The 24,779-nt window shown below is 41.8% G+C and overlaps 1 protein-coding gene and 1 long non-coding RNA gene across 2 annotated transcripts in view; one reads left to right on the forward strand and one right to left on the reverse strand.

Annotated features, from left to right (window-relative positions):
* LOC149437142 (uncharacterized) overlaps positions 1–24,779 on the reverse strand; it is a 470,898-nt gene that overhangs the window by 132,780 nt on the left and 313,339 nt on the right. The window lies entirely within an intron of this gene.
* On the forward strand, positions 11,987–14,108 carry LOC149437145 (hemoglobin subunit alpha-3). Its single transcript, XM_089661058.1, has 3 exons — positions 11,987–12,145; positions 12,718–12,922; positions 13,795–14,108. Exons 1-3 carry the CDS (start codon positions 12,051–12,053, stop codon positions 13,921–13,923), a joined length of 429 nt encoding a protein of 142 aa, XP_089517184.1. The 5' UTR covers positions 11,987–12,050; the 3' UTR covers positions 13,924–14,108.

Genomic DNA, 24,779 nt, shown 5'->3' on the forward strand with positions numbered 1-24,779 from the left:
ACACAAGGCTAACACCTCTTGAGATGTATAACACCATCCCAAACCAAAGGAAGTGAGCCACCAACAGGAAAGAGCTAGAGACCAATGTGGCCACCCAGTGCAATGATCTACAGAAGCCATCAGTTGGGGTAAAGGAAGTGCTCAGATTGGTTTGGTGCAGCTGCCAAACCAATTACAATACAATCCATGAAATGTAAGAGCAAAAACAAACCAAACTAAGCAGTGCTGACAAAAAGGTCCATACATAAAGTGATCAGATTTAGGCACATGCAAAGAATATCACCACCAGGAGTATTATTATTTAGGACTTATATCATGGTAACAGCTTCACAAAATTTAGAGAGACAGTAGAGTTACAATACAGTCTAGTACAGCACAGCTCAAAAGGCCCTACTCCTTAGAGCTTGCAGTTCAAAGGGAGAGGCAAGTAATACAAAAGGAGGATGAAGTCACATGACACTACGCGTTGGACGGAAGTGTGGTGACCAGGGGCGGACTGACCATTTGGAAACTCGGGCACTGCCCGAGGGCCCAGGGTCAGTAGGGGGCCTCATGAGATGCCCCTGGTACCTTTTTCATAGGCTTTTTCGAGTTTGGGCAAGGACACAGGGGCCCCATGATCCCCTATTGCCCGGGGGCCCCATGAGTTGTCAGTCCGCCCCTGGTGGTGACGTCATTTCCGGTGCACCTCTGGAAGCCACCATATTACCTCTGTGTTTGCATGCTATGTCTGGGCTTTGTGAGCCCGCAATACTTGTGGGTGTCATTTTAACTTTCTATTTTACTTCATTAAAACAATCTTGCACTATTGGTGGTTCTTTGTTTTTATCCTATGAGCAACTTTAGCCCAAATGGTTGTTGATCCTCTGGAGGCTACCCTTTTGGTATATCTACTGGGTGCTGCAGGAACAGTTGGAGTGACTGTGGATATCCTACACAATGCTGTTTTTGACCTGTATAACATATAGGTCAAAAAAGGAGGTGAGCAGACACGCCTGGTGGTGGATGAGCCCTGTGGTGGAAATATTGGTTTGAAGATTCATTTGACTTGGGGACTGAAAATTGCCAGTCATTTACAATACGGACTAATACGTTTCATTTTTGCATTTTCTACTTGTTTGTTTTTTAATACTGGATGTGTTTGATTGTCAGTCGGGTGTTTATTGTATTATTTATGCATGTAGATTGGGGACTTTACCAATAAGGGGGTATTTCTTTTGAACATACCAGTACCGCTTATGTTACATTATTTAATATATTTGATTTTGTACTATTCACCCTACATGGTTTTGATGGTCAGGCAGGTGTGTATTCTTTTATTCTTTAATTGTGTTTATTTGGTGTGTTCTATACATTTGTAATTTGGTGATCATGCACTTTATTTTAATATATATATTTGAGTTTAAAGAGGATTGATTGACACATGTTTGATGGTCAATCAGGTGTTTGCTGATACATCTGTTTTTGCTTTACTTTATTGGTTTTTGATATATTATATACTTTCTGTCATTGGCTTTTGATATTCATGCACTTATGTGGTTATTAGTGGTGCCAAACTACACACAATTTTTCTTTGTCACTTTTATGTGGGAACACATTTTGGTGTAGGTAGCAGCTTTTCTTTTGTAGCCCTGGTTCACACTGATGCGGTGTGGAATTTGCAGCGGTTTCTGTGCGAATTTCGCACCGCATCAGAATCACACCCCTCTCATGCGAACAGCTGTGGGTGTGTATGTTAACACCCCAAAAGGAATCCGCAAAATATGGTGCAATGTGCAGAATGGGATCGCATAGGTGTGAATACACATGCGATCCGATTCTAGTGTGGACCTAAAAAAGGGTCGTGCACCTTTTTAGAAAAAAATGTATGGCTCCAATCGCACCGCACATAAATCGTATGTGATTTGCATAGGAAAGCAGTGCGGTTCCTGTGCAAATCGCATGCTATATAATGCACTACATATATGTGAACCTAGACTAAGGGTATCTTGGCAGCGCATGAGTCTCTCCTTTCTTCCCAGTAACAAAGGAGGATGGCTTTGTATGTTGTAGTTAGTATTTTGAATTTTACATGTTGGATGAGCAGGGGCCAGTGTAGGGATTGGCAGAGAGGGTTGGTGGATTCAAAGCAGTTGGTTAGGTCAATGAATCTGGAAGCAGCCATCAGTATAGACTGAAAGGGGTATAGCCCGTGTAGAGGTAGGTCAACATGAAGGAGTGGATTAGAAACTTGTGGTGTCAATTGTTAAGAAAGGGCAAATTTCGAAAATGTTGTGACCTTGAAGGTCTCTAGATTTGGACAGTGGTTGGAGTAAAAATAGGCCACAGACTAGGGGAAGAAAAGGTTCTTACTAACAGGAAAAAAAATATGTAATGAGATGCACAATACCCATCTTACAACACATAAAACTATGATATATCACACCACACAAGAAAACAAAAAACGTTTATGCAAAGGAAATCCCTGAATAGATCAGGGTCAGAACACAAGTGTAATGAGAGCTAGCAGCCAGATTACAACCTAGTCAAATAACATATATACCACTAACTGTTCTGACCTTTTTTTCTCTATGAGTCAGGGCCTTGTCCCTTAGGAGCTAAGTTTTGTAGTTCATGGATCCATCTGCTCTCTCATTGTATCGACAGGCAATAGTGGTCAACCCCATAAATAAGGGGGGGGGGTGGTCAATCAACATGCATTTTAAAGTCAGTATAGACTTTGCTCCACAACATGTTGTGCCACCTTGGTTAAGAATCCAGAAAGCAGTTGACTGGATGGAGATACATTGGTATTAAACCAATCCCTAAAGGTATAGTTGTGAAGTATACTATATATTCAAATGTACAGGAAAGTTGTGCATTTGCCCACACATGTATAGTGGTCATAGGCAGTAGCTCTGTATGCATCAGGAGGTGTATCGAGTGTTGCCGCTTTGATAACTAATGATGGGTGAACTGTATTGGCTAATGTGAGGCTTTGATCCCTAGAAACAATCAGGCATCAGGAACAGACCACATCCTTCACATTGTGGCTCGTCCCTGAATAACAAGTTGGAAAAAAAGGTTTGGTTTTGTAGGATGTTGTCCTGGACACACACCAAGGAATTCCCTGCAAATGGCTTTCTCTGTCTCTGTTAGTGATGGAGTTCCTTTGAGTAACTCCATTCAGTATTCATTATCTCAACAAGCTGTAGTTCAGCTGTCATGGGGTTGGAATTGCTCCCTTTTACCCTAAGCATCTGGGCATATAGGATATCACAGAATAGTGCTAGGAAGTGTGCACTACATGCTTGGAGTAAAGTGTTTTTGTTAGTTGACTTGCAGTATAGTTGTGTACTCAAGATTGTGTCTAGAATGTATATTACACTTTCCTACCTACTGACCCCACTCTTTGTTTCAAGTGCATTATCAATGCTAAACTCAGCGAGGGCTATGCCAAACAATGTATTGCCAAAGAAGAATTTAGATATTTCACTATATCATTCACAATGTCCTATTATATACATTCCATCTAAAACCCACAAGAGTTCCAAACATTTCCCTGGACACTCAATTTTATTTGCCAGAGGATTGGTTTTGCAATATGTAGTGGTATTTGTGGAATACATCTTGCAACTCTTTCCAAGACACATGGTTTTTATTCAAAGGGACTGTGGAAGATATTACATGAATTTGGCCCAATTCCACTTAAGACATGAAGTGCTTTTATACTGTCCTCTCATACCATGATGGCTTTCAAGTGGTACAAGAAGCCCTTGTACAATTATAACATGAAACATTACCTATTTATTTGACCATCTGGGCTCTATCCCCACTCATCATTATTTTACATTTGATGATAAACCCTACTTACAGTGCTCAGGGACTGCAATGGGATCTAATGTCAACCATCTTCCAGGCTATTTATTGCCAGACTTGCAATCAAATGGTTGCGTGACACTTTTTTGGAGCAAAATCACTCTCTAATGACTGTAAAGTACACACTCATTGACCATGCCCCCCTTATCTGGGGAGGGATGATCAACATTTCCTGATGTTACTAAAGGAAAGTCTGTGAATCCATGAAATACAAACCTTGGCCTTTAACTGCTTCACACCCACTATATAAGGAAATGATGAGTGGGTGGCAGTTCTCTAGTTCTGGGAGGAGGTCATATGACGTTTTCCCACTCTAACTGCGCATACTCGCTCCTGGAGGCATGCTGTGGTCGGTGGTGCGCTGTGTCCCTGGGAAACAATGGATCACTGATCAGAGTAAAGAGCCGATTACGTTGGCTATTTCATGTGATCAGCTGTCTCCAATCACAGCTGATCGCATGTAAACAAGGAAATGCCAGTTATCGGCAGTCCTCTCCACACGCTGACAGCACGTGAGGAAAGGAGAGCCGGTAGTCGACATTCCTCAGAGGGGACATCTACACTGATCATCAAGACACTGATCAGTGCCCTGATGATCAATGTAGCCCCATCAGTGCCTCTTGTCAGTGCCCATCAATGCACACTTTCAGTGCATATCAATGCCACATACCAGTGCCCATCAGTGCATATCAATGCCACATATCAGTGCCCATCAGAGCTGCCTTTTAGTGCTGCCTATCAGTGTCAGTCAGTGTCGCCTATCAGTGCCAGTCAGTGTCGCCTATCAGTGCCTCCAACTAGTGCCACCTATCAGTGCCAGTCAGTGCCGCCTATCAGTGTCCATCAGTGTCACCTATCAGTGCCTGTCAGTGTCTCCTAACAGTTCCAATCAGTGCCGCCTATCAGTGTCTCCTCATCAGTGCAGCCTATCAGTGCCCATAACTGCATCTTCATTAGCGCACATCAGTGAAGGAAAAAGATTACTTATTTACAAAATTTTATAACAGAAACTAAGAAACTTTTTTTTCAAAATTGTCTGTTTTTTAGTTTGTTTAGCAAAAATAAAAACCCAGTGCTGATTAAATACCAACAAAAGAAAGCTCTATCTGTCTCAAAAAAATGATACAAATTTTGTTTGGGTACAGTGTTACATGACCACGCAATTGTCATTCAAAGTGCAACAGCACTGAAAGTTGAAAATTGGCCTGGGCAGGAAGGGGGTAAAAGTGCCTGGTAGGAAAGTGGTTAAAGGTAATAATGAACTGTTTTATGATCCATTACAACTTCTGGGTTCCTGCTAGTTGATGCTTTTGGCACTCTGCTTCATGGAGAGATGATAGGTAGCACATATGCTCCTTGACTAAGCTGTAAACTATTCGCTGGCTCTCTTTACACTTCTGCCATTTGACCCTGATCTGGGGTTTCCCCGACATGCATGAGCTTACAGTTATGTTTTGTAATATTTTTCCATTTATGTGCAAATTCTGATTGTGTTTTCTTGTGTGACATTATACATTATAGTTTTTATGTTTTGTAAGATGAACACTGTGCCTCATTACATATGGTTTATTCCCGTTAGTGAAAGCCTTTGCCCTTGTCTGTTACTTATCTTTACTCCAGTCTCTGTTCAAATTTTGTTAACTTCAGCTCTGCAACATTTACAAAATTCCCCCCTCCTTTTAACTAGCAACACTCCCTTGTGATCTCTTGCCTGGGCTATTTCAATTCCTTTCTTGTTGGCTTATCTCTACACAGGCTATCCCCCCTTCAGCTTATTAGTCTGCTTCTAGACTCAACCATCTAACCAACTATTCTGTGCCCGCCAAGCATGTCTGCCAGTTTTTGCAACTGACTCCTGCTTGCCCAAAGCACAAAATTCAAAATGCTGATCACAACACAAAATGCCATCCATAACTCTACACCAAGCTACCATACATCGCTAACCTCATCTTAAAATATCTCCCAAGCTGTCCTCTTCACTCTTCCCAAGACCTCTTGATGCATACACAGCTATTCCTTATAAATAAATGTCCACCTGGCTCACTCCTGGTAAACCTGAGTGTTATGGTTGTCCATACTGTGCCACATGTAACCATATGCTCAACAGACAATTAATTTATACACCTGCAATCAGGCAAACACATGTACCTGTGTGTTAAATGTAAACTTTCCTGTACTATACATGCTATACTATTACTCCCTTCAGTGATCAGTTTAACAACCACAGAATTCCATCCACAGGCAATTATTTCCTGGACATCTAAGCAATCAGTTACACAGAACACTCCTTGAATAGGTTGTAATCATGTTGCTGGTTTTTGTTTCACTTTTACATTCTGACCCTGATCTCAGGGATTTCTGACAACTTTTGTCATATTTTACCTTTTATGTGTAAGTTTTGATTGTGTTTTCTTATGGGGTGTGATGTAGTCAGTTAACGGTGGGCACTGTATGTCTTGTGTGGGAACTAGCATCAAAAGTAGAGCTTTACGACACACAGCCACTCACTTCCTTCTTTTTTTAAGGGTTTTTTAGCCCAATTTTATTGAAAAGGAAAGTACCATCTCATTTTTCCCACGCAAGGGGTATCCACACATCAAAACAGATTAACCAAATATTCAGCCTCCTGGCTTGTACACACATTTCTGCTGCTCTGGCCTTCCACTTTAGGCTCACAGCTATCTCCTGCAGACTCCTTCCTAAATGGCTGTTTGCACACAGCTAGCAGCCCCTTCCTGCTCTGGCTTCCACCTCTCCTAGGTGGAGCTCTCCTGACTCCAGGGCAATGACCTCCTGTGTGCCGGAGTGGAGCACAGAACCCTGGTTAGGCCCCGACAAAAAGGCCTGCACACACCTTTGCAATCAGTGTGCTGGCTGTTTTCAAAACATGATCCCAGGATTGGAGATTTCATCCCTCCCAAATCACTCAGAAATCTCCAGGCCACAGGTCCCAAAACGGGCTTTACAAACCAAAGAGGAAACTGACAAACCAGTTTCCTCTGCATTAAAAGAACTGCCTGGAGCCCCTCAACCTGTATGATTGAGAATCCTGGGTTATAACCTTGATTTTCACCATGGCAGGGTACCGCACTGCCACACCTGTTACATGTCTTTTTTCCCAGTGGGGAAGGCCTGTTATCTATGGTTATTCATTGCTTGTGGCGATGGCATTCTTTGCATGCACTTTTTTGTATTTACTTTATGTGTGGACCTTTTTGTTGGCACTGTCTTGTCTGGTTACTTTATATGTTTTAGCTCATATCCTTCATTGATTGTATTGCAGTGATTGTATTGGCAGCTGCACCGGACCGATCTGAGCATTATCTTTCTTGGTACTGATGGTACAGGCTACTGAGCACCATCCCACTGGTCATCCACATTGGTGTCCAGCTCATTTTCCTGTTGGCTTCTTTTACTTGGTTTACACACACACATTCCCTTCAGTTTGGGATGGTGTGCTAGTTCTCTAGTGGTATAAGTCTCAAAGTTCACACCGCTATTCCTCATCTGCATTTGCTCATGGTTTCTCCTGTCTGACTGTGGAATACTGATTCATGTTCCATGCTCTTGTGTGTATTCCTTACTTTGTGTACTGTCAGTGCAATATTGGGATGTACTTCATGAGTGAAATTAAATATAACAGCATAAATGTTTTGGACTTGGAGATTAAAAGGGGTGAAGGACGCAATATTAATACAGCAATCTATCAAAAACCAAACTCCACGAATAGCCTGTTACATTGGGGAAGTTCACATCCAGCAGCCTTGAAAAGAGCCCACTGGTCAATTTATGACAGCAAAGAGAAAACGGAAGGGGCATTCCAAATGGAGAGTCAAAAATTCTTTGACAGATTTCTGAGATGTGGCTATCATAAGACTGATTTGATTAAATCCTATGAGATTTGATTAAATCCTATGAGGTTCCGAGAGAATATCTGTTGGGTCAGAAAACCATAAATGTGGATGACCAGCAAGGCATAGGTACATACTCAAATAAATCAGGGCAGATTTTCAACATCATAAAGAGATATTTTGCATGAGGACAAGTATCTATCACAGATCCTATCTTCAGGTGTGGTCACTGTAAGGCATGTATTTTCTTGAGCAATACCAAGGAGTTTGTTAACCCTAAAAATGAGGAGATTATTAAAATAAGAGATTTCTATAATTGTAGCAAAGAGGGGGTGATTTATGCTTTAAAATGCCCATGCCCCCTGATATATGTAGGAAAAACAATTTGCCTCTTTAGAAGATGAGTTCTTGAACATGTGAATGATATTGCTCAAAACAAGGATAGACCAGTAGCAAGACATATGATACAAAAACATGATGGTAGGGCTGAACTTGTAAAATGTTGTTTTATTGACAAATATAATTTGGGTCCTAGAAAAGGAGACCAAGATAAATGTTTTTTGAAACTTGAAGCAAAATGCATTTTCCTTTTAGGCTCAAGGGGACCTTATGGTTTAAATGAAGGATTTGCTTTCCTTCCTTTTATGTGTGATTAGAGATTCTGTGCTTTTTGTTTGATTTTGCTCCATAAATGCTATATAATGGTATGAACTGTAATTTTGGTCCTTAACTAGTGGGGCATTAACAGTGTTTGAGAGCACGATCAGTGTCTATTGTGTTGTGGACTGATGTGCTGCAGTGGTGTTGTTTTTTGTCCACAGGATGGTGTTTGTTGAGGTACTGAGCATGTGCAGGTTTTGTCTACAAGATGGTGTCTGTTGAAGAACTGAGCATGTGCGGGGAGCCATTTTGATGGCTATCTCTATATATAGAGGTGAAACAAATGATAGGAGCCATTTTGCCACCATGTGCAGCTAAGTACAACTTCCAGCTACTATGTGACCTATTTTAATTCTTTATACTCCTGACAAAGCTCTGTTTTCTGGAGCGAAACATGTAGAATTTCTTTTTTCTTTGGTTTTTTCTTTGGGAGCACATTTTGAAGGCACATGGTATTCACTCTTCTCCCCCTTTTTTGGAGAGGTCTGTACTGCGTTTTACACTGCATAATTTGCATTCCTCAAGACAGTGAGGTATTTTTGTCTGGATATGGTGATGTATGGGGCTTGTCCATGAGAGGCTGACATTTAAGCCCGTGGATGAGTGTACCCATATTACATATCTGTAGCAAGATAGATTATACTATCTAATTAGTTTTGTCCATGGGGTAACTCCATTTCCTTAATAGAGATTGTATATTCAAGCTGATAGGCTTATGATCAAACTACAGTGTCTCTTTTTATGCTGTCACTTCGTCTAAAATGGTATGGTAGTTGATTTAGTCTGGTGTTATTAATCATTTGGATGTAAGGTATATAATTGCAATGGTATCCAGTCGTATTGTTGTGCTCAGTACATTCCACTTCAAAGGGCATTAATTACAGCTGAGCATACATTTTTTATATATTTGAATACAGGTTATATATTTTAAATTCATCAATTGGCCAGATGGTGCATAGGGAAATGCACCCTCGTCCAGTAAAGATTTGTTATTTGAAAGACGATGATTTACAATTTGGGCTTAAATTAATAGTTGATTTATATTGCGTGCGTTTGTGATTTTTGACCTCTAGCCTAGGTCAGATAAGTTTGTCCATATCTTTTTATATTGTTGTTCATGGTCTCAAATTTGTTCATTTATGGAACACATGGTATGGTTGGCATTGTAACATAACTTTGTTATGCTTCATTCATGGCTCTTTACCATTATGTCATCCTAGCCCACCTTTTGTTATTTTAATATGTCAAATTTCAAATTATGGGTGGTCCATTCCTGTCTGGTGTCTTGAGAAACTGGACTGAGCTCTATTGAAACATTGACAATAAAATTATGTTGCTTTGACTTATCTTCGCTGAAAGATCTGCGAGTGCCTTTATTTAAAATTGTGTCCCATTATATTTAGGTCAAACACATGCATGCTTTAGTGTTGAAAATAATTCCTTAAGTGAAAACAAATATGGTTACCCTTTTGAAGTTATTGACAGAGCTGTGACATAGCTGTATGCTCTATGCCTGCTTTCCTTCCCTACCTTCAATGCTGTTGTGCTGCTGGGAGAGCAGACTGTGATCCTGTGCCTGACTTCTCTCTCTTTCTCCTGCCACTGTACAGAGGATAGGAGCAGTGTGTTTGAAATCCCAAAGAGGCAGCAGAGACTTGATGTTGCTGAATGGCATTATGGGACATGTAGTCCCTGAGGAGCACTGAACCACAGAGGTTAATAGACTGTGAATTACAGGACCCAAAAAGTCCTGCATACAGAAGAGAAGATTAAAGTTTTCCTGGGAACTGACTGGAGGCCTGGGCAGTGCAGTACGGCCAGACCTGTTGCTGAGGTGTTTGGGGAGACCGGGGTGCCATTGCTGTGTTCCATGTTCAACATGCCCAGAGAGTTGTAGGACTGAGCCACTGAATAGGACCCGAACTGGAGGGACCCGTTGCCTTTTGCACCTACAGGAAAGGAGTATCTGTGAGAGCCTGAGCATTGAGGCTGAGCTTTGTGAGGACCTGATCGTGAGGGCTGAGCCACAGGGATTGGATTCCTGAGGGCAGCAGATCACCAAACGTTTTCGACTGAACTCTTTGTTACCAGGACTGGTGAGCAAAATCAACTGTGCTTATCCCGCCACTGTCTGCAGTTTAATGACAGTAGAGATTGCCCATTACTTAGCAGCCCAACAGTCATCCACTGCATGCAGTTTTAAAGAGACAGTAACATGTGCATCCCCATACAGATGGGCCCCAACATTAGCTGGCTTAAATTTCGTAATTAGGCACCAGGTACTTTACAGCCATTCCTAAGTGTACCCCTCTAAGGAACATGTACACCCAACCACTGTTAGGGGTGTAGAAGTGTACTTGGGGACACTTTTTGACTAGTTATTGCCAATAGTTATAGTGAGACTTTTCTTTGTGCCATTTATGCTCTTCATGGTTGTTGTTGTTGCTGCTTCTATTTATGCTGTGTATACCAGTTTCATTTGGCTTAGCATTATTGTGGTTAATGTAAGTTATTTGCCATATTTGAGGCTAGTATTCCTGTTAGTTAGTCTAACGCATTCTAGCGTAATCTCTGATCTGTTTATTTGTTCATTGTGTTTATTTTGCTTTGCAATATATACTTACTTGATCTACAATCAAAGAGTTTGTGGCCTATTTCCTGTATGCTAGCATGGCATGTGGTTTACTAATATTTAAAGGTTACGTTCGTTTTTTGTATAAAAATAATAAATGCACATCTTTTTGCAGGTAAAAAAATGTGGAATTATTGATTTTTTTACATTGCACCCGCGATCAGCTGGTCATGGCTGCAATGCCAGGATCCTGCAGACTCTCAGTGAGCTGCCTGCCTATACATCCCATACAGGCATGCAGCTACTAAATGGCAGGAAGAATCATTGAACTTCAAGAGCACTCCCTAGTGCCCTCGCAGTTCAATGAGAACTACAAGCCATCATCTGCAATGGTTATCGGTACTTGTCGTCTGTTCATTCACAAGAAACTATGAATGAATGATGTGGACGTTTGGGTTGTTTTTACATTGTGACAGCGAGTGCAAAGAGAAGATCCCCTGCCCAGTGTCACCCTAAAATGTGAACTTATCCCTATCCTTATTAAATTATACAGGTGTGTGCAGCCTTCAACTTAAATAACCAGGCGTATCAGGGGGGGACCGCATGGTTTGCAGAGTCATGGCAGAATGGAAAGCCATCATATCAAGTGGATCCTGTGGGGTTAAGCACTACACTCAACTGGTATTCTTCACTGCCAGAAGGGTGGAGAAGAGACAAAACTTAATTTAACACAATTACAACCATTGTTTCTAACTAGTAAATGCTATTTGAGTACATTTAAAATATATGTGCAATGCCAGGTAATTTAACTCACTAAACTGCACTAGATCTTCAGTAGCTCAGCAAACACAAAATGAGTGTATATGCTTTGTAATCAACATATAGTGATAAGATGCTTACCCTATCTCAGCAAATACAGCATGTATGGGCCAGAAGATAAGCCAATTCCAAAGAGTGGTATGTAGTCTTCAGCCAATAGAAATGCAACTTGACCATTGTGAAGGGTATCCCAATGCTTTATTAACTGGCAAGATTTTCAGTTTATTGTGGACTGTTCTTAAGTTGCCAAACTGAGCTAACTCTTATTGCACCAACTCCCGATCATCACAATGAGTTTGTCTGCTAGTGAGAAGGCTGCTCTGATTTCCCTGATGGGCAAAATGTCCTCTCAGGCCAGTGCTCTGGGTGCTGAGGCTTTGACCAGGTAATGTTATTTTATTCTTGGTCATATTTTGTAAAGATGATTACAGTGTGGGGGTAAATTGTAGTAGTATTGTGTCGCTTGATTTGAAGAACAGTGCCTCTACCAGATACCTTTATTAGATACCTTTGAGAGAAGCAGTTTGCTTTTATAAACTTTAGGAGCACATTAGATGAAAAAAAAATAATTCCACCTTATCCTTTCTCCACTTTTCTGGAAATTTTCATTAGTATCACATACGTATGCTTTCAGCCTGAGTTAAATTTAAATGAAAATGGACAGAAAAATGTAAATTAGTGGTTGCTACTAATATTTTCCGTATTACACATTATATATCATTTGTTTGCAAGTATTTTCCATGAAACCATAAAACAAGGACATAATTTTGTCTTGAATACATTTCTTGAAGTACAGAAAGGTTCTTCTTCTGCTAGCTTTAGCACTAGGGAAGGGATACAAAGTTTGCTTTCCCAGTCTCTCTCTCACTCACTCTCGTGTGTATATATATATATATATATATATATATATACTGCATTTATTTGCAATCTATATTCTGTTGTTTTATTTTTTACTAGGCTCTTCCTTAGCTTCCCCCAAACCAAGACCTATTTCCCCCACTTTGATCTGACCCCTGGCTCTGCTGACCTCAAGACACATGGTGGGAAGATTGTGAATGCTCTTGCAAGTGCAGCCAATCACCTGGATGACCTTGCTGGCAACCTGTCCTCCCTCAGTGACCTTCATGCATACAACCTAAGAGTGGATCCAGGAAACTTTGCTGTAAGTACTACTGAAAATTCCTATAAAATAATAAGATAACAAAAATGCATTGGATTTAAATGTGTTAGCAGCATTATATAGTAGTGAAACTCTAGTGGGCCTCAGTTTTGTTATTTTAATGGTCATGCTTCAAGTGGCAAATGTAGAGAATGCTATGATAGCTTTTAGGAAATTTGCCATGACAAATATATAAATGCTGTTATTGCTGGCCTCTCTAAAAAATGTTAGCTTCTGGACTGTAATGATTATTCCCTGCATTCAAGTTTTTTTGTGTCAGTAAAATATGAAGCCAAAATTCATGATATGAATACTTTGTTTTGGGTCACTAACTTGGAAGGTATTATTGCCAGACAGTGACCATAATAGCCAGGTAAATTGTAGTAGTATTGTGTCCAGGGGCGGACTGACCATTTGGAAACTAGGGCACTGCCCGAGGGCCCGGGGCCAGTAGGGGGCCCCATGAGATGCCCCTGGTAACTTTTTCATAGGCTTTTTGGAGTTTAGGCAAGGACACAGGGGCCCCATGATCCCCTATTGCCTGGGGGCCCCATGAGTTGTCAGTCCGCCCCTGATTGTGTCGCTTGATTTGAATAACAGCGCCTTTCACCAGATACCTTTATTAGATACCTTTTGAGAGAAGCTGTTTGCTTTTATTAACTTTAAAAGCACATTAGATTAAAAAAAAAAAATTCCACCTTATCTTTTCTCCACTTTTATGGAAATTTTCATTAGTATCACATACGTGATGCAGCACAGAGAAGTTGCTTTGCCACAGTACTTGTAAGTGAAACAGTTGGCAATCGGTTATAGTATATGTACAGAATAAGTGTGTACGTAGACAAAAATAATATATCTTCTATTTCTCTTTACAGCTGCTGTCCCATGCTATCCAGGTGGTCTTGGCTTCTCACTTTCCTGATGATTTTACTGCTAATGTTGAGGCTGCCTGGGACAAATTCCTCGCTCTGGTTGCTGCAGTCCTCACCTCCAAGTACAGATAAATTCATCCTACATAACAGGTTACAACAGTAATTACAGCAAGTAAAATAATGTGCAATGGGGAGTTCTTCTGCCTCAATTCAATTACAACCTAGTTGCAATCATTTTTGAAGAGTATTTACTTGTGTATATTGTCCATCAAATATATATCTGATATAATCTTAAATAAAGCCCAATATATTTTTCATTTCTGCCTCAACTGTGTCATTATTATGTTTTGTTTGTTGATGGTTTTATGCTATTAAAAATATTGATGTAGTCAATCCTGTGGGTTAAGTAAAAAAAATATAACCGCTGTCTAATCACATATTTAGAGGGAACATGGGTTTACAGGACTGACATTAATTTGACATAACTTTGTAAGACTTAACTCCCCCACAAGCTTTCAACTCTCCAGTGTCTACTTATGTATATTAATTAAACTATATGTATAGCCAAAACTTATTTTCTTCCAGTTCTTGATACAATAGTGAGGAGTTAAAGTACTTGTCAAATTTTTGTCTGTGTCCCCAGTCGCTAGAGTTCCTCTCTATTTATCCTGATAATCATTATCAGCAGGATACAAAGAAATGGGAAATATTAAAACTTTTAGAGTTGTCACCAGAGAAGTGAAAACATACTCAGGTGCGGACTGACAACTAATGGGGCCCCGGGCAATAGGGGATCATGAGGCCCCTGTGTCCTTGCCTGTGTCCTTGCCCAAACTAAAAAAAGCGTATGAAAAAGGTACCAGGGGCATCTCATGGGGCCCCCTACTGGCCCCGGGCCCTCGGGCAGTGCTCGAGTTTCCAAATGGTCAGTCCGCCCCTGGACATACTGTATCTTCTAATATGGATTTTTGTTCTGGTGACAGCTATCTTAGATGGGAACTGATTTTAGTTTGAAGAGATTTCTTCGTACTTCCTAATTAATCTTTTGGGCGGGTAGTTAGGTGAAATCTTCTTAACAGGATGCAGACATCAAACAAAGAGAAACTGAGAGAGATTTTAAATTTAAACCTTCCATTTTCAATACAAAAATGAAAATGGCTATACATACACTTTAATGGTAAAGTAAGCACTATACAATATGCATAAAGGAATATGCATTTCCACCCATCTCTTAAAAAACTATACAATCTGATTGTGCAATCTACTTTAGATTTACTAAAACTATGTAATGCAAGGACAAACTTAAACAATATATTCATATCATATTAAATCAGGCAGACCCGTGCACTACATAGTTGATGGTATATCTAAAAGAGATAGCTCAGTCAGAATATACAGTGTATGGTCAGCCTTACTCTACCCTCTATATCCCTTGGTCTAATGTTTTCACATTGACGTGTTCAGTTTCCCCACTGTAAATAAATTAAAAACAAAACCTACATATATGGAAAATATCTTCAAGGTCCAGTTTCTGTATTGCCAACCTAGGCAACATTGGTTGAGCTAAAGGATGCCAGTGGAGTTAGGCAGCCATCCATATACTGTACCATGTTGCTGTCTATGTATGCAAACTGTCTTATGGTCTCTCCATTTCTTACCTTAATGTGCCTTGTATGACTAAACTGTCTAATCCTATTAGTATGACACTAAAGGTAGCCATACACAGATCACGTTTTGTATATCTCCTTCTGTATCAGCTTTTAAATTCAATCTGTTGATGGTTCTGCAAGCACCACTTTTATTTAAAGAGCAAAGGAGCTGGGTGAAAAATTGTCAGCAGGACAGGGAATATTTATCTGCAGGCAATGTTTGGGTATTCTAATAGTCAGCACCCAATAGTTGGCAGGGTAGATTTGCTGTTTAGTGTGGAATCTGTTGGAAATTTACAGTATGTGTGTATGGCCAGCTTTAGTTAAGTAATTCAAATAGGGTAGGAAAGGGAGGCCCAAAACATTAGTCCCAGTTCAGTATTAACTCTAGGATGTTGTCATAACTGAAAACAAAACTTTGTGTGTGTTTTTTTTCCACAAAAAGACGTTTTTATTGGAGAATAACAGTTACAAAGAATACCAGGAAAGAAGAGGGGCCCAAGGGGCCATAACATCAAATACAATCATAAAGATACAGAAAACACTTGCATAGAAAAATGTTCCCGTAAGAGATAGTCATTACCACCTCACGAGAGCATCTACAGTATATGTACTAAATGGCAAAGTCATAAAATTACATAAATTACATATCAGTTATTGTCCACCAAGCTATCAATAAGGTCCCTCTTAAGAAAGAAAACTATAGGCAGGGGAGGATGAGTTGTGTGGCTAGCGACATGAAGTGAGTCATGAATCCAATGCAATTGGAGACAGGAGGGGGGAGGGGTGATAGGGAGAAGGGGCAGTGGGGCAATATAGGGAAGGGAGGAGTGAAGGAGAGCGACTGAGGTGATGTGGAGTTGGCCAAATTGTGGCTATGGGGCATATATGGGGTGAGTGAAGGAAGAGTGAGAGGGGCACCAAAGGGCTGCCCCACACCTAGATGTCTCCCTCCCCCCACTCAAGTTTGATCAAGTTTGGGGGGGGGGGGTCGCATAGACAATGGGCAGATAGTCTAGTCCTTTCCTTATTATGAGCTCATCGTCAAGTAGACAATTGTGGAAGGTGCCCGATGAGTCTGTGATATTCTGGAGTAGTTAGAAAATGGCTCCAACAGGACCAAATGCGTGAAAAATTGGAGGGGTTATCCGGTGTTGTTGCAATCAGTTCTTCCATGTCTGCTATTTACTAAGATGAGAAAAACAGTTGCAGATGGCACAAGGGTGGAACCACAGAAAACAGGCACACAAAGTCTAGCTGCATTGACCATGTGCATGGCCAATGACTTGAAATACAGTTTGCTGGGGAGAGATGCATGGTGAAGTAGAAATTGGGCCAGAGAATAGTCAAAGGCAAGGCTGGAGACTGAGGAGGTTATATGGTCTATCTCCACCCAGTAGGTCTGGAATGGTTGACAGTGCCACCAAATTTGTAGCATGGATCCTACTGCCACACCACATCTCCAGCAAAGATTCAAGGCAGAGGAGTTGAACTAATGGATCTTCCATAGGGTCCTGTACTAACATGTAAAGTGTTTTAAACTCATTCTCCTGAGTCAAAACATTAACGGAGCCTTTATGAGTATAGGTATAGGTATGTTCCCAATCTATGTCAGACAGAATAATGGCTAGGTCTTTTTCCCAGGAGCGACAGGCTGGGAGCACCTTTGGCGAATGGGTACTGAACAGTAGTGAGTAATTAGTTGACACCAGATGTTGTTGGGGCTCAGATCTAGAGCAAATAGCTTTAAAGTGGGTGAGGGTGAAGTTTAATTTGTTTAGGTAGGCCAGAGGCTGGAGGAAGTGTCGAACTTGAATGTACATCCAAAAGGGAAAAGTCTGATCTTGCATAGTCAAGGCCAGAGATGTATCTTTAGTTGGTCATTATGAAAAAAGTGTTTGGCATGGATACAGCGGTAGGGCCAGACCTTGGCAAGAAAATGTTTAGGCATCCACGAGGGGAATTCTGGGTTGAGATGTATAGAGGTCATTGGGCCTGGGGTGGAAGAAATAGGGACAGTTTTGCAGGCTTCATGGAAGGTTTTCACAGTTGGTCCTATGAGTGGGTGATCGAGAAGAGTTTGGGGAACATATTTTTGGGAGAGCCAGGGAACAGACTCCAGGGGCATTTATGAGAAGGAGTCTTCCAGACTGACCCACGCCTTAGTGGAGAAATGGACATTCCAGTCTACTGGATCCTAGAAAGGTAGCATGACCAGTAGTATTTTTGAAAATCTGGGAGTCCAATCCTTCCTTTGGACTTTGGGAGCACCAGTTGAGGGAAGGAAATTCGTGGGCATTTGTGGCCCCAAAGAAATTGGGTGCAGCACCACCTGCAAGAGGTAAAAAAGGCAGGGGGCAAATGGATAGGCAGGACTTGTAAAAGGTAGAGAAGGCGGGGGAGGATGTTCATCTTTAGTATAACTGCTATCCCAAACCAAGAGAAGGAAGGTGTGTTCCACTGTTGTAAGTCAGTTTTGATACAACGTAAAGCCGGGAGGAAGTTTCTTTCATTAAGTTTGGAGAGAGACTGCGCGAAAGCTAAACATCCAGGTATGTTATGGCATTGGACTTCCAAGTAAAAGGAAAATGAGATTGGGAAAATGTCATAAGGTCTAAGGGGAGGATAATATTTAGGGCATACGATTTGGTGAAATTGATCTTTAGGTTTGAGATGGTTTGAAAGTATGCAAAGTCCTTGTGTAAGTTAGGTATAGTGATATGGGGTTCAGACAGAAAAAGTAAAATATCATCTGCAAACACGGCTATCTTGAAGTCACGCCATGAGACAGAGTGTCCTTTTATGTCTGTGTTAGATCACAGTCTGTGAAGAAATGGTTTGAGAGTCAAAACGAACAATAGCGTTGAATTGGGGCATCCTTTGCAAGTATGATTCCGGAGGGAGAAAGCATTCGACAAGTGGCCGTTCACATGTACTCGGGCACTGGGGTGTTTGTAAAGGGCCATGATTAAATTAAGCATGTGCAATCTAAGGCCAAGGGCTCATAGGGCTGTCGCCGCCCTGTTGAATGTCTTCTCTGCGTCCAAGGAGAGGAAGAAGTTGTTGTTTTTAGAAGTGCATAGCCAGTGGTGGAGTTTCAGGGCCTTAATAGTATTGTCCCTAGCTTTCCTATCAGGGATAAAGCCTACCTGATCATTAGTGATTAAAGATGGAAGAAGAGGGAGGAGATGGTTAGCTAGGCTCTTAGTGTATAAGTGTATTAGTTTAGCAACGATATGGGCCTGTAATTGGCCACAGAAGAAGCATCTTTGTCTCTCTTGGAGATGACAGTGATGTACGCTTCCAATAGATGATGTTGAGAGTGAGGGTGAGTAGAGAAAGTATTGAAGGCGCATAAAAATGGGGGGGGGTTAGGATATCTAAAAATGTTTTGCAATAAATTCCTGAGAGGCCATCTGGGCTGGGGCTCTTCCCAGGTTTCAATTGTTTGACTGCCTGTTCCAGTTCCTTTGGTGGTAATTGGATGTTCCAGGTCCCGGGCTGTTTCTGCCATAACAGGTTTTGGGCTATACTGGCATAAGAAATCAGCAATCATGCAAGATCTATAATCTCCACTATCATGCGGTATGGATTCAGGGGGAAGATTGTGTAAGTTTTTGTAACAGCGCTTGAACAGAGAAGTGATGTCAGCTTTAGAAGTCACTATGGCGCTGTCATTGCCCCATATTCGATGGAAATTGTCATGCAGGCTTTCTTTGCACGTAAAGCTCTTGCCAAAAGTATGCCACTCTTGTTAGCCTGCTCATAAAAGATCTCTTGTGTCAGAAAATATTTATGTTCAGTCACTTTAGCCAGTTCTTCCAAAAGATGAGAACGCACACGTATCAGGAGCTTGTGTTGCTTGGGTTCATTTATGGGCTCTCTCCAGGGAAGAGTCTATCAGAGGGTGTAGGGGTACCTTGCGGCCACCTCCTAAGATTAAAATTCCTGTGTGGAAGGATGCAAGGATGTTTACAATTGAGTGGAAAAAAGAAACTTGTTACACATTTTGGCAATACACATTAACCAATGTAATCCAGTTTGTCAGCTAGCGTCCCCTTTAGGAATAGGTAGCGATTGTCTCGGCTGATTAAGGTATCAGATATAACTAAGGGAAGATGTTTAGCGATTAAAATTGAGACTCCTTTGGACTTGAAGAGCTCGTTAAAAGCATGGTAAACTGTTGGGAATGATGTATTATAAAGCTTGGGTATGGAGTCGAAACAAAAATGCGTCTCCTGTACTAAGACAACGTCAACTTTGAATTTATGCATGGTGGAAAGCAAAAGAGAGCATTTATCAGGGATATTCAGGGATATTAAGGCATTTGGCATTGAGGGAAAGTAATTTCAAGAAGGAGTTGCTGAAAGAGATCTTTGGTAGTTTCCATGGTGAAGAAGGGGAAGTTTAGAGGGGAGTGGGGGGGTTCAAGGAAGGCGGGAGGCCGCCTGAGGAGGAGGTAAGTGAAGGAAATGAAAGGGAAGAGAAGGAGAAGAAAAAAAAAGGAGAGGCAGGGAGAGAGAGAGAGAAAGATGGGAAACAGGTGAGGGGATAGATAGAAAAGGGGGAGTTGAAAGGGTAATCCGGAGGTGAGAATAGACCAGCTACTCCCAAAGCAGGGGGTGGGAAAGTCCTGGGTTAATCAGTTACAGCTCTCAGAGCCTACTGTGTGGGGAATATGGGAGGTACAGATCCAAATGATGAACTGCCACCTCTAAGAGAACACGGCAGGCTGTGAGGGATGTTAGTGAGAGTATCAGCCGGCTGAGGTATCATGAATCCAGGGTGAGAATCGGAAGCAGTAGGCAAGGCAGAGGATAGGAGCATATTGGAGGTGTGACTCATCACATGGCACCATTTTGAAAGAGAAGAGTATGGAGCAGGAGGTGTGGAACAGCAGCTTTGTTTGGGTTAGTGTAGCATTGTGTCAACACAAGGCCTGCCATGCAGGGTATAAAAAGAGATAAAGAAGTGTTGGGGTTGCCTGGACTGGCCTAGATGGGGAGAATTAGGTGGCTGTGGAGCCCAAACTATGTGCCCTATACCATACAACACGGTAGATGGTTGAAGTTGTGTGGGGGTGGTTGGGGGACAATCAGTGGTGTAAAATAATCTGTGGGTGGTAGGGGATAGGGGTAATAGGAGTTAACAGGCTAGAGCAAGTGAAGGTTACTGAGGTGGAGGTCAGCAGGAAAAATAGATGACGTCATAGAGATAGAAAAGGCATTATATGAGAGACCTGTACGTAAAGCTTAAAACTCTGTAGATATAAACCAATATGAGAACTACATTAAACCAGCGGCTAGCCAAGAGTATCTATCTGTAAGTACAAAATATCAGTGTGGGACTAGGTCTGTGACCACTAAAAGGTTGCAACCATGGTATTTACAAGATGGGTGGAAGTGGTTGTGGAGCCCAAGGCCACTGATTTGCAGTGATGTCATTTGGAAGCCATCAATCGCCGCCATCGTTGCAGGTCAAGGTCTAAATCTTGAAAAGAGGACCCATAGAGGGTCACCCTGGCTCTATATCTTAAGTATCATACTAGTATTATTCCCAAATACTATACCCATGGTACCTGACAGTAGAGCATCAGACTAATGCAAAACATAAAAAGATGAGGTAAGAGGTAATGGCATCGAAGGTAGGGAGGATGGGCTTATGGCAAATAGTCATTCAAAAAAGAAAAAGTGGGGACCAGGTAGCCCTTGTATTATGAGCAGGCCTTACACCCTCCTACCAGTGAGGCTGTAAGATGCTCATAGCATTACACACCCATAGGAAACAGGTTGTACAGAAGGTAATCCAATACATACATAGAATTATAGATAGCCAGAGGGTGAAAGGAGTTACCAAGACCTGCAAGCAAAAGGCAGGGTGGAGAGGATGTTTGAAATATGGGGTCCAGTGATGGGATTAGCTGATACGCCCCCTTGGGGCACGATGGAAATGAAAACAGACCCAAGTTAGCCAAGTACAGTGGGCTTTAGGAAAGACACCAAAGAGTAGATTGGCCACTGTCTTTGCTCTCCCTCTGGCTATCAAATACATAGGAGGACACAAATGGGGCTTTGGTTTGGCAATAGAGTGGAGAAGATACGCGTGGCATAGAGAAGGATGTCCAGGATTGTGGGTATCTCTAGAATAAGTGTCATTACTTGCAATAGATGGTAGTAGCCCAAGGGTATGTGAGCAGAGTTATAATTTAACAGAAGCAGGAATCAGGTAAACCCAGTAAAGAATGTGGTGTCTCTCCCTGGCTGGCTGTAGGATGTCTTCCTTGTGGAGGAAGCTCACTAGGCAACATACAATGACGCATGGAGGGTCAGTGTCTCTGCCTATAGGGCGGAGAGATCTATGGATGTACTTCATTTAAATGGGAGTCATGGGGGGTGATGACCCAGGAGGTCATTAAAGATTGCCACCACTGCTTTAGAGATGTCACCTGGCTCAATCGAATCTGGGAGACCCCACACTCTGATGTTGTCTGCACCCTCGATTGTCGAGATCTTCTAGGTCCCTGCAGAAATCATGGATATGGTGTGAGTAGTTTTCAGTGACTTGTTGCACCTGCTGGATGGTCACCGCCTGGTTGCTGGTAGTGTGTTATACCTCCTCAAGTCTAGAGTCCAGGGCCTGTAAATCGCTACGTAGATCAGCTATAACTGTACCCAGTGTGTCTTTAATGCCAGCTGCAACAGCATGCAGATCTCCTATGCAGAGTGGTTGGGCAGCTGAGGAGGGGTCATGCTGTGGAAGACTGTCTCTAGCTGAGCTATGGGAGTTGCATTTGGATCTCGACGTTGGATGGGAGGAAGGGCCTGTGTGTCTCTTTGCTGGGTTCGGAAGAGCTGCTGAATATTGCAGCTCAGCTGCATGCCAGAGTCGCAGGGGGGGAGCGGGAGAGGGACGGTGAGGTTCTCCAGTCTGCTTTCCCCATTGTGAAGCAATGTGTACTTTCACCTAAACCGATGGAATATGTGAAGGCAGGTCCTCGGCAAGCAGGAGCTCCGGAGTCAGACAGCCATCACGGAACAAAGCCAAACCACACCCCGCGTTTGTTTTAAATAGAGTGGAAATAGATAAAAATACCTGTCAGATTTTTTTGCTTTCTTGGCAAACCTGGTTGGCTCAGGAACTGGTGGTGGTTAAGAAACTGGAATCACCCAACTGATGGTGAAAGATTACCCCCCTCAGGTATACGTGTATGTGTAACATGGGCCTCTGGTGTTCAAATGTCTTTTCACAGCCCTAACCTAGCCCATGAGTAAGAGACAAGTTTTTGCAAGGAAATTCTCCAATCATTAGGGGGTTAATGACTGTGACTAAGAGGATGAGATAGAGTGGAGGCCCATGGTCTGCATCTGTGCATGTCAACAAAAGGTGAGCTTGGTTGCCTAAATTATTGGGTGGCCCTGAGGCTCTGCATGTTGGAGGGACGCTGGCTGCACATGCTGGTCATGTAAATGTAAATGGGGTGCCCTGCCTACATTTTGGCCTAGTTGGCAGGATTCACTGCGACTGTTTTTTTCTGAGTGGTTGGAAAGTGAACCAGCAAACAAGAGGCTGTGTGCTCTTTGTTGGTTTGATGCTGTACACACGCAAAGCTGTGCATGTGAAGAGATCCAAGATTGAAGACAATACTTCCAGACATGAGCTGCTTGACACCTGCCTCTAGTATCAGCCAGAACAGCCTTTAACCCTATATTGAGAGGGGGCAAAATATTTGATTTTATTTCCCATGTGCGGGACTTACATCACAACATCACTGGATGTGGGCCTATTGCCAGGTGCAAGTTGTGCAGTGGTTACCTGTATGCTTTACTGCTGGGGAGAGAGGCAGAAAAGGACTTGGTTCATCTCAAGACAGCAATGAGAGTCATGCAGTGTCATTCAGTGTCCACCCCTTTGTAAGAGAGTGTGCTCAGAGGAAAATCCCTCACTAGTCCTGCCAGCTTGCTGCTGATCTTCAAAGCCAGAGTTAGAGCCTGGGAGGCGTTATAAGAAGCTATTGAGCTAGAAAGCTGGGACACTTCCCCCTTGGAGCCTGATGGTTAGAGAAGACACCCCCCCTCCCTCAGGTATCATGCATCAGGCAGCCGAGGCCCTGGGAGTTCGGATGGATTTCTAGACCTTTATTCTGGACCTCGAGTAGAACACAAGCTTTTACAAGGAGGTGCTCTGGGCAAATACTGTATGTGTGTAGGTGCTCTGGGAACATACCATATGTGTGCATATTCCATTGATGGCATCTGAACACAGTGTGCAAGCACACAGAACCTGGGTACACTCATAAAAGTTAGTGGTCAATTGTTCACTGCATATGGACACTTATAGGGCTTATCATACTTAGCCACCAGACTTCAATAAAAAAAAAATGTAATTAAAGAAGTACCCATTTGAAGCATACACTGTACATATAAAACTGTGCCTCTTTATATTTAAGTCACATGCAAAAATAAAAAAAAATCATGTGCATTTAGCCAGTGTTTCTGTGCAGCATGCTTTAAGTAGAACCAAAGGAAACACTTTGTTTTCCATTTTGAATAGAGTAAGGAAGAGTTATAACCCCTGTTCATTTTGTTTTTATCTGTGTCCCATCGGGGAGATTTCCTTTCATTTCTTGTCCCATAGCCAAAACAGGAAGCGAAAGGAAATCCCTGCAAAGTGAGGAAATCCTTGGTTGTCACCAGAACTGGTGCCCTCATTGGAGTATTTATCCTCCTATACTGGTGACAACCTAAAACTTAGGATTTTGTTTTGCTTTAGCTCTTGGTGATAATGGTAAACAGGACAAATAGAGAAAGTTTATCTCTCTAGTGGAGGCAAAGACAGCAATAAATACCTGACAGGGGTTCTACTCCCCCTCCACTGTATCCAAAGATTAAAAAAAAATGCCTTTAGTTATTCTTTCAGTGTCTAACAAAAGTCCCTTAGAAAAAAAGGAATGTTGTTACTCTTTCGAAATAATAAATATGAGGTGGAATTATGACAGTCAAATAATGTGAGGACTTTTTCTCCTATGAAATATGCTTGGCTGGTATTCCTAACCCCCAGCAGGGTAGAGAAGAGATGAAACAATAATTAAAACAATGATATTTCAAACTAGTAAATGCTAACTAATGGAATACATTCATAATATACATTATGTGTAATGCTATGTAATGCACTAAATTGCAATAATCAGCAATAGCTCAGTAAACAAAGGGAGTGTAAATGCTTTGTAATCAACATATAGTGATAAGATGCTCACCCTATATCAGCACATACAGCATGCATGGTTTAGAAGATAAGTTAGTTTGCCTGGTCAGTCCTAAATACACAAATCTAAAATGGGTA

This window comes from Staurois parvus, unplaced genomic scaffold (genome assembly GCF_062004578.1).
Source record: "Staurois parvus isolate SC_StPar_1 unplaced genomic scaffold, SC_StPar_1.0 ptg001302l, whole genome shotgun sequence".
Taxonomy (NCBI): Eukaryota; Metazoa; Chordata; class Amphibia; order Anura; family Ranidae; genus Staurois; species Staurois parvus.

What these genes read in the sequence shown, in the direction of transcription:
- LOC149437145 (XM_089661058.1), top strand. Translation starts at nt 12,051, where the DNA reads ATGAGTTTGTCTGCTAGTGAGAAGGCTGCTCTGATTTCCCTGATGGGC. An exon ending in GGTGCTGAGGCTTTGACCAG is followed by an intron (nt 12,146 to 12,717) that starts GTAATGTTATTT and finishes ATTTTTTACTAG; the next exon opens with GCTCTTCCTTAGCTTCCCCC. An exon ending in TGGATCCAGGAAACTTTGCT is followed by an intron (nt 12,923 to 13,794) that starts GTAAGTACTACT and finishes TTCTCTTTACAG; the next exon opens with CTGCTGTCCCATGCTATCCA.